At 39.5% G+C, this 11,854-nt stretch overlaps 1 protein-coding gene across 1 annotated transcript; it reads right to left on the bottom strand.

The window, feature by feature from the left end:
• Positions 1 to 1,575: 1,575 nt before the first annotated feature.
• Positions 1,576 to 10,017, bottom strand: LOC116263062 (phosphate transporter PHO1 homolog 1-like). Its single transcript, XM_031642643.2, has 14 exons — positions 9,763 to 10,017; positions 9,327 to 9,636; positions 8,641 to 9,067; positions 8,465 to 8,513; positions 8,303 to 8,374; positions 8,068 to 8,197; positions 6,210 to 6,330; positions 4,990 to 5,239; positions 4,739 to 4,843; positions 4,554 to 4,598; positions 3,471 to 3,623; positions 2,392 to 2,670; positions 2,120 to 2,256; positions 1,576 to 1,770 (listed from the first exon to the last, which is right to left on the bottom strand). The coding sequence occupies exons 1-14, from the start codon at positions 10,015 to 10,017 to the stop codon at positions 1,683 to 1,685; spliced, it is 2,421 nt and encodes an 806-aa protein (XP_031498503.1). The 3' UTR covers positions 1,576 to 1,682.
• Between the last annotated feature and the right edge of the window lie 1,837 nt (positions 10,018 to 11,854).

The raw sequence follows: 11,854 nt of genomic DNA, 5'->3' as shown, positions 1-11,854 counted from the left end.
GCGCCTTTGGGAAAAGGAGTCTGATGCACGTCCCCAGGCCATCATATATGAGAATAGTCGCATCATTCTAGTGGGGAACCATAAAGGCATCAGGAGGGAGACGAATCTCCTGCATGTGAAGTCCATCTTCTTTGTGATTTCGTAATATTTCATCGTTTAAAAGCTAGTTTTTATGGTCAATATTCTATTCAGATATCGGCTGATATGGAGCTGAACTGTCCAATAAAGACCGACACGGCTCATGTCAGCTGATATCCGCGTTGCCATTAGCAGTAACATTGCTGTCTAGCTACCTAGCAAGGAAGTGGAGTGCTTTAGAACTTTAGATTAATGAAGAAGGACCAGAGTTGTGAAGCACCTGCTAAAGGAAAAGGGCATTCATAAAAGAATAGTTGTGAAGATCAAATCTGATAATGAAAGACAAGTGGGAACATATGTCTTTCGATCATTTACTTGAAAAGCTTACGGCAATGGCAAGGTGCCCATGAACGTTACCTGAATAGATTTGGCAAATTCATCATCTAGTGTGTAAGTGAAGGAAAGAACAAATGGGTGGCCAGGGAATTAACTGTGCTGGCCTAAGCAAATGTTGATTTGTTGGGTACTAATGTACTAAATAAGGTCATAGCCTTTTACAGCATGCACCAAATCAAATTGAAATTGGCTGTGCCTTTCGTATGATAACTTTGAGGGAGAATCATTTGGGGCTCCCACAGGCTTATCTCTCATTAGGTTTGCTGTTAAGTGTACATGTTCTGGTCTTTTAAAGGCTCCCTCCTAATAAAGAGAAATCGAACTCTCCGCAGAGGTAAGGATGCTATTAGAGAACGTGGATGAAGCTCTGGTGTAGAGGTTCTTTTAGAATAGAGTTTCCTTTTTAGGAAAGCCTATTAAGCAGGGATCAAGCTTCACACTCATACATTTTTTATTGTTAGATTTGGATTCAACATTCATGATTATCAATCCACATTCCCTGAAACAGGAGCATAATGTCATTAACTTGAACATGTATTTTAAGATCATATGTTCTTAAAAAGGACAATGCAACACACTCAAGGGGATTTATCATTGTTCTGACAGGGCTTTATGTGCTGATTTTTCTTTGCTTGTCGAGAAAATGAGAACTTACCAAAATCACTTGTATTGTCCTATTTAATCGATCGGTTGTTTTTAAATGAAAAAAGGGGAAAAGTTGTACACAGTATCAACGATCTCTCAACTCATCATTGTACGTGATAGCTTTTTTTATATTAAAAAGCAAACTTGGTTCTAATGTAAACCATCAGATAAATCAATCCATACCGGATCGAATATAATTGAAAGAATCAGATCGTAAAGAATCCTATCAAAGTGGTTCCTGTAGATTAGAAACACATGTTATTCTTTGATCTTCATAGCTTTGTGAATGCTGGTTAAAAATTAGAGGCCATGCCTTACACAAAAGAGGAATGCATATCAAGAGTTCAAAATTGGTAGTTTCTTGCTGCTGATCAGCAGCAAGAAGATTGAAAATGATCACCCAAAATGCCGAAAAATCCTTGCAAAAAAAAAAAAAAAATCTCAAGAAGCACACGATAGATCTCCGATCAAATTTGAAAAGGAGTGAGCTTTTTATTTTTATATCTTGCTTGTACATTATGCCATATAATAATTATGGCATGTACAGTTTTGGTTGGCCAATGTTAATCTTCATCCAGCTCATGGAAAGGCAGTGGCACAGTCTTAACAGCCCTGAACTTGCCAGCATTATTCAAATGCTCATTTTCCAACCTGCACAATTATATATAAGTTAGACCATAATGGAGAGAGGGAGATACACACACACACACACTATATATATATATATATATATATATATATATATACTCCAAACAGGCCTAAGCCCGAGCCGTCTTCCTCTGCTCTCGAGGTCTAGGGCTGCTCCAGAACTTGGGTAGGGAATGGTACACTCATCAACTAAAGTATCGCACATCCACCATTCACAGTACAGATGAGTGATTCTGATGGGAGTCAAAGTGATGACCGGACTTTGACCATGCACCGACCAGTTCTGTTGCACCGGACAGGGCAGAAAAGAGAAAGAAAGAGATATATGAATTGATAGTTATATATGAAGTACCTGTAAAAGTTCCATTGACCCCTTCGAATCACTTCAAGGGCTGCCAAAAAGAATCCAGTCACCCTATAGTCCACACTGCCAAAGTTGGAATGGAGGGCAGTCTGCAACCAGGCCAACCTAAAAACAAGGTTCACGCCCTGGAAAGGCCAAGGCATTGTCATTGAAACAGTCACAAAAAAACAAGTAAATAAATGAATAGTTTTCTACTCAAATAGATATAAAAGAATGTACCAGACATAGTTCAATATGTCAGATAAGAAAAATTTAATTACCATGGAAAAATAGTATATGACTTTGTGTCTGAGCATCAGCTCATCCCTTAGCCAAGGGTTGCGGGAACGGGGCTGCAGCAAGCCCCAGTCCTTGACAAAGTCCCAGTACAACTGGTAGATTGTGGCGGTGCTGGAGGTTATAATAAGCAAGGCCAGCCAGCCAACGCCCTTGTCTCTTTCATATGCAACCTTTGCCCCCGCTGCAATCATGGCAGACACATACTTGCCAAGATTAACAAGATGGCTGCCCTCCCCTTCATCAAACCATCGCCTCGCACACTGAAATTTATGAACCATATACTCATGTTTAATTTCTAATCAAGTGAACAGTAGTATCAGGTTTGCAACATGAATCATCTCATTCCTTTGGCCTTTCCATGATCACATCTTGTAAGATATTGCATGCAAATGAGGTCACATCATAGTTGGCGAACCCATGAATTGGAGTCAGTTCAGCCAACTATTGGGTCATCGGTCCGCGAGTTGACTCGGGCACTTGTTTAGGTCAACTGATAAATTTTAATAGTGTTTTCACCACAAGTTGGTGAAGGGGCATATCTGTAATTACTTTCAAGCAAAAAGTAGTTCAGAAAAAATAAATACTACTTGAATAACTATAGCTTTATGAATACAACTGCAAAAATAATAACAGTTCTACTAACATGCGTTTGATTAGTTGATTTCTAATAAAAATTACAGCTTGTTAATTCTTATTAATATTGATTAATACTGGTACTAATTGACAGTCTAGAATCTTTCGATCCAAGTTTCTTTCATCGATTCAGCCAAATCATGAGCTGATCTAGCCAGAGTTGAGTCCTCTAAGAATCGGTTGCTTTTGGGATAATACTTGACTCTTGACCCAGTCCCTTAGCTACTTGGGCTATTTGCGCCGAGTCAACCTTCTGGACTTGATATATATATATATATATATACAGGCAACGAGCAATGCCAAAACTTAGTCTACGATTGGTAGCCTAACTTAATTTCAGCAAATTATAGAACCTTCAATTAGGTTTTGGGTATCGTCCAAAAAAGAGTTTACTAGTAATATCTTTTCATAATGCATAATCATGTACCTGCATTGCTCTCCAGTAGTAAGGTAAGAAGGAAACAGCAAAGACAAGATCTCTGTAGTGCTTGGACTGGTGGCAGAAATTGTAGTCATGTATCTTGTAGCTTCCGGTTATGTAGTAGCAGGCCACATACTCTAAGCTCCTTAGCATGGGAACCTGCCAAATTAACGTATTGTAAGTTGCTGATTGGAGAATTAATTTGCAATGTTTTTCTCATAATTGGTAATGCGTTTTTAAGAAAACTTCATCAGGAAATCCAATTTAGTTTGGGATTTGAGAGAGGTTAGACCCTTACATATGCGATCTACCTCTCCGTAGTTAAAGCTCCTGCCCTTGGTAAGGATGCTCATTTTTCGAACTTTCAGCGCATCAATTTCACCCATTAATCTTGTGGGCTTTTATTGTTGCCAATAGCTGTTTTGTCTTTATATCTTCCATAAAGATATATGGGAAGGTAGCTAGGAAATATTCATTAAATTATGCCCTGTACTGAATTTGTCCCAAAAAATATTGGTGTTGTTCTCAATGCCCTTGAATATTTTCAAATATTATTTTGTTCGAACTAGTCTTCTCTCTCTCTCTCTCTCTCTCTCTCTCTCTCTCTCTCTTACACATGATAGGATAGATTGGTCAATTTACATTGCCAAAACTCTTTCTATAGTTGTATTGCCCCCATAAATAAAGTGATCGACCATCACAATCATGATTTTGTAAAGAAATATTCTTTTCTTCAAATAGTGAAGTACGATTTCACACACTTTCTCTCTCCTCATCAGCAGATCATATGATTGGCCAATTTATATTGTTAAAATTCTCCCGTATCTCCCCATCAATAAAGTGATCAAAAGTCACCATCAAAGCGCTTAGCAATTACTTCCATGTAAGTCCCCACTAGTTCCTTTGGGGAATATCCAGATTGGACGAGATCTTAACGTCATTTGAGACTGCTAAATAACGTTCAATACGTAAATTGAAGTTCATAAGTTCCTAAATACGCATTCATAAACTTTTTTTTGTTCATTTTTTCTGCTACAATTCCACATTAATTAATGGCTATTGACGCATGGAGAACTTGTGAATATATACCTGACTGCAAAGCTGATCAGCCATGAAAAAGTCTACCATGACAACCTGCAGGCGAAAATTCAAAAGCAAATTAAATCATACGGCAATCTCACAAGACAATCAGATGCAGAGGGAAACTAAGTGATGAAAGCCTAGATGCCAGAACTTCGTGATTCAATCATCACTTTTCCGGCGCAATTATGTACCTTGTAAAGTGGTGCCAAGACAATATTCCGTAGGATTCTGAGGAAACAGTAACGGGTTGATCTGTAGAGTATGTTAAAGGGACAGACCAGCAGCACTAAAAAGATCTGACAAAAGGCAAATCAAAGGAATCAGCAAGGGAAAAGAGAGAGAGAGAGAGAGAGCAGAAGGAAGCAGCACTAACAGTAAGAATACTAATTAACAGCAGTAATAGATCTAGTAATTAGGAGGAGTAGTGAATATCGTTTACTACCAGGAGGAGGAGACCGGGGATGGCGTCCACTTGTGGGGAGGAGTGGCCCTTTGCGACGATATAGAGATGAGCCAGCATGACGCCGACGACGGCGGTCATGCAGGTGGCGCACGCCAGGAAGACGTCCCTGTACTTCAGCTCCTGTGTGGGCGCGAACTCGAAGATGAAGCAGTAGTTGATGCGAGCTCTCTTCCAGGTGAGGATGTTGCATCCATACAGGAACAGGTGAAGGAACAGCAGGCTCAGCATGCTACCCAATGACATGAGAAACACTTACTATTATTCACCCGGCCCTCATGAAGATGCACACACAGGCACACCCGTAGATTCTTCTTTGGATATCAATCCGTTTAAAACTTGTTTGAATATGCAATGAAAAGTGACCTTTGATCAATATTAGTGTTTTAAGTTATTCTTTCAATGTTTGTTTGTTTTTCAATTGTAAACATTTTGACAGGTTCAAAACTGTTGATGTAAAAAATGGTATAAAATCAATCACGTGCATCATATCTACATAATCTAGTTTACTAAACAAATTACTAAAATGTGAAGAGTTTCGTTGTGTTACCATAAGGGAGTAAGTCACAGCTGGTGTGATTTTAAACCGTTGAACTTTATGGGCATCCTAGAGTTAATTGGCTTTAGATGGGGCTTAAACTTTTGCTAGCTGAATCAGACCACGAACATGCTTACTGATGAGCTTGACTCCATCACCATGATGCAAAATCAGACTTGGTAGATCTTATTCGCTTGGAAACTGTTTTGAGTGCCCCATTTAGGCTATGTCACGGATGTTCTAATTAGACTTGCCTAAGCAACTAGTTATGGTTAATCCCACACCTGAATCCAGTTCCAGGTGTTTGAAGTTTGAGAGAACTGATTTAGCGCCGCCAAAAAAACTATTGTCATCGACGTAAATGAGTACATTTTCGCTCTCTCTCGAAGCACACTGCCTAATGCAATGCATCGTATGTTTAATCACACCCGCTCGACGCATAAGATTCTAGAACACATCATGGCGCATGGGAATGGTGCCTGATTGGACCCATTTGAGCATAAAAGGTTCCAAATTTTTAAAGTTTATGGCCCACCGGCCGGCTTATGAGATTCGATGCTAATATAGTGCGTGGCTAGCACATTGTGTCCCTTTAATTGGGAAGGAACGTACATTGTAAGACCACAATATATGGGACAGGGCAATTCTGGTGTAGGGCACCTACCAAAATACAGGATACACTGTTTCCATGTACACGGGGTTGGTCTGCCTTGTGTAGAGTCCCGCCATGTGGGCCAACCCGATGTAACCAGCAAATAAAGCAGTAAAGCATCCTGCAAAGAGACCTGTTCAAGAAAGTGAACCACTTGAGAAATATTGCAATCTTCTAACTGCGTCACATGCACCATAAGAAAGTGTGGTTTATAGCTAAACTAATCAATTGTCTTAGATGGCCCTAGCATACCACATTATTCTATTTTATCTTATCTTTCATTACGTGCATCTAATCACATCTAATTGAAGGTCATATCCTTCATTTTTCAAATGAAACTGTAAAGAGCCGCGCGCTTTCCGAACTGGGAAGGTTAAATTTGATGTCTTTTTTCTTATCTCCACAAAACAAAAGGAGATTTTCATTTTGTCTTTGGATTTTAATATGTGCATGAAGAACCCACTCTTTGAGTCTGGAGAAGTGGCTAAAGTAGTCTTTGGTTTTTGCTGGTGTACATCTCTATCCTTCTATCCAATCTCTAAAGAGATATTATTCCTCCTTTGCTTTCTAGAAGGCACTCACATGAAAGTGGTTTTGATCGTAATTAAATTTCGAAGAAAAAAGATTACCAGAATAATCTTTCATTATATATGACATATATACCAGGCCCAGCCCCATGAGAAAATTAATAGATCGTGTTTGTATGTCGATTTCTCATGGTAAAGCCACACCTTATAAGTTGCAAGCATGAATGCTATACAAATCAGTCCTTTATTTTTCAATGAGAAAGGATTTGTAAATCAAAAAAACAATTATATAATGACAAGAATACCCCTGGTCAGTAAAAAGGGGAGCCCCTATAAGGACAAGAAAAATATAGTGAAAAAAATTAAAAGTTCAAAAAAGACAATTTTTTTTTTAAAGTTCTCTAACATACCCCAAATTCCTTTTTCTTTTTTTTTCTTTCCTTGTGCATATCTGTTGCATGCACCACCCTGGTGCACGCAACTCCATCTCACTTGGTATACTTGGCTGGTCCTACCTGCTAGCTCCGATGATGTCGATTTCATTCACAGTCAGAAATGCTACTGAATGAGGATACTAGGTATAAAATGAAGCGCAAGCACCTAAGTTCTTCAAGGTTATTTCCAGAATCTTCAATAAATATGTTTAAATCGCTCTTTACGCATGTAAAGCTTCTTATATTTTCTTTTTATGCATTAGACTCCATGGCCGGGTATTGAACTTTAGTTGCTTTGGTAACCTATTATAATTATTCAACTACCTCTATCATAAGTAACTCCAGTTTGCACTGAAAAAGACTATATATAAATCAGAACACTAATATGTGTGTGTGTGTTACAATTTAATTCGGCACTTCAAAATTGGCTACCTTTCACAGGTAAAGTATTTCATTTGTTGGAAGCGTATTGCACCAGGTATCCACTGTGTGGGACGCTTGGTAAAGAGGGAATGCAATAATATTCGCATACATGCTAAACCATCTATATGCACCAACAAAGGAGCAACTTGTTCCCTCTTACTTTGCAAATTTAACTGTCAATAAAATAATTTCCATATCTGACTGCCCCAATATAATATACAGAACGATCTTTGACGCTACACAGATAACAAGCCACTAACCAAGTTCATGAGACACCAAGATGAACTAGGAATGGAGGAAATAAAGGTTAGGTAGCAATGATTGTTGATCTGTCCATTGTTTCAACTAAAGAATAAGGACTGTTTATCATCCCCACTTTTCGAACTTTTCATTTTCTTTTCTTCCCTACTACAAAAAGCGCACGCATGAAATGCTGAAAAATAATATAGCTAAGTGGAAGCAAGATGTGGAACTAAAAGAGAATACCAGTAAAGAAGGTCACTGCATGGGATTCTTTGCGTTGGTGGGGTTTCAGGTACTTCATGGCTTTTCCTTGGTCATTGTCCATGAAGTGCTCAGCAAAGGCCTCCTCAACCTCGTCAGCTTTCTTCAGTGCCTGATAAGCAGAAAAAAGAGAAAGAAAATGGGAGATGTAACTCACTCCATCTTCCTATTACATTATGTGACATTCCAATTAAGTTTGATCAAAATGAACACTTGCCTTGTCTGAGATATTGAAGTATGAGCTCTCAACAACCCTAAGATAAATTGGCAGTATTTGTTGGTTTGTCACCTGCAAAACTTAGCCTTTTCTTTTAACAAAATTATTCAATCACTTCTATATTTACTTAGGCAAAAGTGGAGCAGTGAGCCTCTTTGCTACCTTATCAAACTTCTTCAGGATCTTCATAAAGGCCGACATATTCAGAGTCCTGCATAGAATTCCATCTGTTATCAACTTGATTAAGGATACGACACAGATGACAGAACTTATATATTGGTAGACGTATTATATCATGCTGTCATAAAAGAAATTTGATTACAACAATGCAATTATACCTAAAAGTCCTTAGGTAATCCAGTCCTTTGTAGAGTTCAATAAATGCTCTCTTTATCATCTTCTCTGCATGCTGCAGCGTCGCTTTGTTTACCTTGAGCTTGGTACCATCTGAGCCACATTTCTTATACTGGCTCACCAAGTCTTCCCATGCTAAACTGAGAGCAGAGAGCGCTCTCGAGGGCGTCGTCAGTGGTATCTCCATCCTCAAGTTCCTCCCTTGACAACTGAACGTCCTTGCTGAGAAACTCTTGGAAATTCCCAGCTTCTTCTCATCCCTCTTCACACCGGTGCTCTGATCCAACTGAGTCCATTCACCGAGTGAGGCACCATCAAACTTCTCCAAATCTGATTTGGTGAGACTTAGCGGTTGATCTTGAAGATCTACGGCCTCTGTTCTCGTTGACTCTTCTTCCTCTGTGCTAAATCCTGTTCATTATAAAAGATGAAACAATAAGAACAAAGAACTTGTTAATTGTTATGGTATATTTTGATTAGGGTAATTGTATATACTCGGTACGGTCTCATATTCTGGGAGTACTGCAGAGTAAGGCAGACCAAGGACAGTCCTGGCCTTTCAGCTTTTTTGGAAGAAGTGGGTACCTGACGATTCGAACCCATGACATATACCAGAGCAAAGGACTATAAAAGACGAAGAGAGATGGTGAGAGAGAGCATCAACACTTACCACACTGCAATGACATAGAACTGCTAGAGATGGAAGGATCTTCCTCCTTGGGCACAGAGCCTAGCTTACTGTACTGCTGCTGCTTGAGTGTGGCCTTCAGCTCTGTGAGGATCAGCATCTGTTTCTCTAGACTCTCTCCTCTGTCCAAATACTCTTTCTCTTTGCCCTTATAGAACTGATTAACCTTGTTGAGCTGCGCGTCAAGCATTGAGAAGAAGTCCATTGCTGCCTCCGCATCAAAGAACTGCTCCAACAGTTCGGTCTCGTATACGTCGCCTCTGCTAGCAGAGCTGGTAAGCTTCCTATGCACCTGTTGTATATCAGTTAGCAGCACGTAAAGAAGAAGAATGATTAGCTTCACTGATAATGCACGCTATGAGTGGATGAAGAGGAGGAGTTCTTAATATCATAGTGTTAGGAAAGTGAGTGGGAGTGCCTGTATGGCTCCGTGGTCCTTAGGTGAACGGCCACAGAGTCGACGAACGAGAGGTGACATGCGTGGGAAAGAGGACAAGGAGAAGCAGGAGGTCCTCTTCCTGGCATCTTTAGTGACTGTTAATGCTTCCTTCTCTTGGTTTTGTTTCAACCTTTGTAGTTTCCTTAACTCTTTCTTCAGTTGTCTGTAGTCCACAAAGGCTTCTTTCCACTCGGGAACCAGTTGAGCCTCAAACTGCTTGGAGAACTTCACCATTTCTTTTGGGGATGCAGGGAGGAAGATCAGGAGGGTTGGTGAACTCAATAGAGAGCCTGATTCAGTGGGGATATGGTACTGAAAATGGTGAAGGTCTTTACATGCATTGATGTTGATATTGATGGCCACCAGCACCACCCCGCTGGTTCAATCCCATTATACAAATGCGATGCAATTTATTTATGGTGGAGGAAAGGAAGCAAAAGACTGAAATATTATTTGCATGGGATGCCTGACAGCATATACTACGATATCCTATCAAATAGTTTATGAGGCCATTTTACATCTTAATTATGGAACCCTTGATTCTATGCTTTCTCGAGAGAGATGTATGTTGCTTTATTGCAGATAAGATAGATAAATAGAGAGGAAGAGAGAATAGAGGGAGAGAGATATCTAGTTGGTGCAAGTCCATGCTGTCCGAAAAGAAGCTGTTAGTGGTATGGTGCTGGTCGAGTCACCAGCTCCCGTACACAATGCAGTAGAAATCTTTCTTTCTCTCTCTTGTTTTATCGACTACAATTTGCATCTGATCCCCTTCACCAAGTTTTCCTACTTGTCAAATTGATGCAAATCTGACGGCAAAAGTTGGAATACCAAGTAGTTTGCCTTATATGCATATATGTACATGTGAAAAAATCTGAACCACTAACAGGTGAGGAAGTGAGCATCCATTTCTGTCTGGATTCCCACGACAAACTGTAGCCTTTCTGTGCAGCTCACATGTCCAGCTTCTGTAAAAAGCCAACAAACAGAACTCCTACCAACCAAAGGAAAAGCGAAAAAGAAAAGGAAGAAAAAGTAGTATGTATTGAAGAAGAAGAAGAAGAAGAAGCAGAAGCAGAAGCAGAAGAAGAGATATATAAAAATATCATTCTCTGACTGATCCTACTGACAGACACTAAAATAGCACACTACCACTTACACATTCTGCATATGAATTAATTCTTCTTGTGAAAGCTGGATGGCCTGAAGAGGATCATAATATAAAGCAGGGATCTTTTCATTCTTCTTTAGCTTTTCTGTTTCTTTCCGGCCTCTTCTCGACCAGTTAACTTATTTTTCACCTTTATATTCTCTTCATGGTCAGCATTATCGGAAGGGGCATCCATCAAGAAGCTGCCATCATAATGGAAGGTTGGATTGTATGCAAACGCAGAATCCAATGCCATAGTCCTCGAATATCAATCAAAACGAACCGCATTTCTTTTGGTACTTTTCCTACTGCATGGAAAACCAGTGTTTCTGCATATTCTCCCGACGCCTTTGGGGAAATTCACAAGAGAATGAAAACTTTTAGGCCCATCTCCTAGCATTTGATTCTAATTCTTCGCCAGGTTTAAGCACATGGGCTTGGGACTGATTGTTTTTGTTAATTTTGTGGATTTGACTGGACATGAAGATGATGAGTATATACGGACGAAGAAGATTACAGAAAAAAGCAAGATACTTATCAGGACAGATCTTTGTTAGACAGCGCCATTGCAGCCACGTTTTGGCTTAGAAAGCAAAAGCTAGCTGGTGCCTTCCGCGTTGATGGCATTTAGCTCATGACTGGACCAAGTGCTTTGATGCCTGAAGATAATCGTCTCTCGTATACATATATATATATATATATTCAATGAAAGTACTTAATTTGTGCAGTATGTTGCTGATAATTTGGAAAAAATACATAATACATCTAATGGCTATGAATGTTGGCATGGAATACCAAAGTTCTTGACGATGTGAGGATTGTTATCCACGACAGTTCACGCCTATCGGATTTGAGATCTAGAGCAAGTGGTCTAATTTGAATTGAGAAATAACTCCTCGGAACTCGTCTGAACTTATCATA

The sequence above is a fragment of the Nymphaea colorata genome, chromosome 10 (assembly GCF_008831285.2).
Source record: "Nymphaea colorata isolate Beijing-Zhang1983 chromosome 10, ASM883128v2, whole genome shotgun sequence".
Lineage (NCBI taxonomy): Eukaryota > Viridiplantae > Streptophyta > Magnoliopsida > Nymphaeales > Nymphaeaceae > Nymphaea > Nymphaea colorata.
The sequence above is the reverse complement of the archived record's forward strand: the minus strand, read 5'-3'. Positions and strand labels throughout refer to the sequence as shown.

Excerpts from the sequence above, each read along its gene's own strand:
- LOC116263062 (XM_031642643.2), bottom strand. The coding sequence starts at position 10,017 with ATGGTGAAGTTCTCCAAGCAGTTTGAGGCTCAACTGGTTCCCGAGTGG. Across the intron at positions 8,514-8,640 it reads GATTACCTAAGGACTTTTAG|GACTCTGAATATGTCGGCCT; the intron begins GTATAATTGCAT and ends AATTCTATGCAG. Across the intron at positions 8,198-8,302 it reads ACTTCAATATCTCAGACAAG|GCACTGAAGAAAGCTGACGA; the intron begins GCAAGTGTTCAT and ends TCTGCTTATCAG.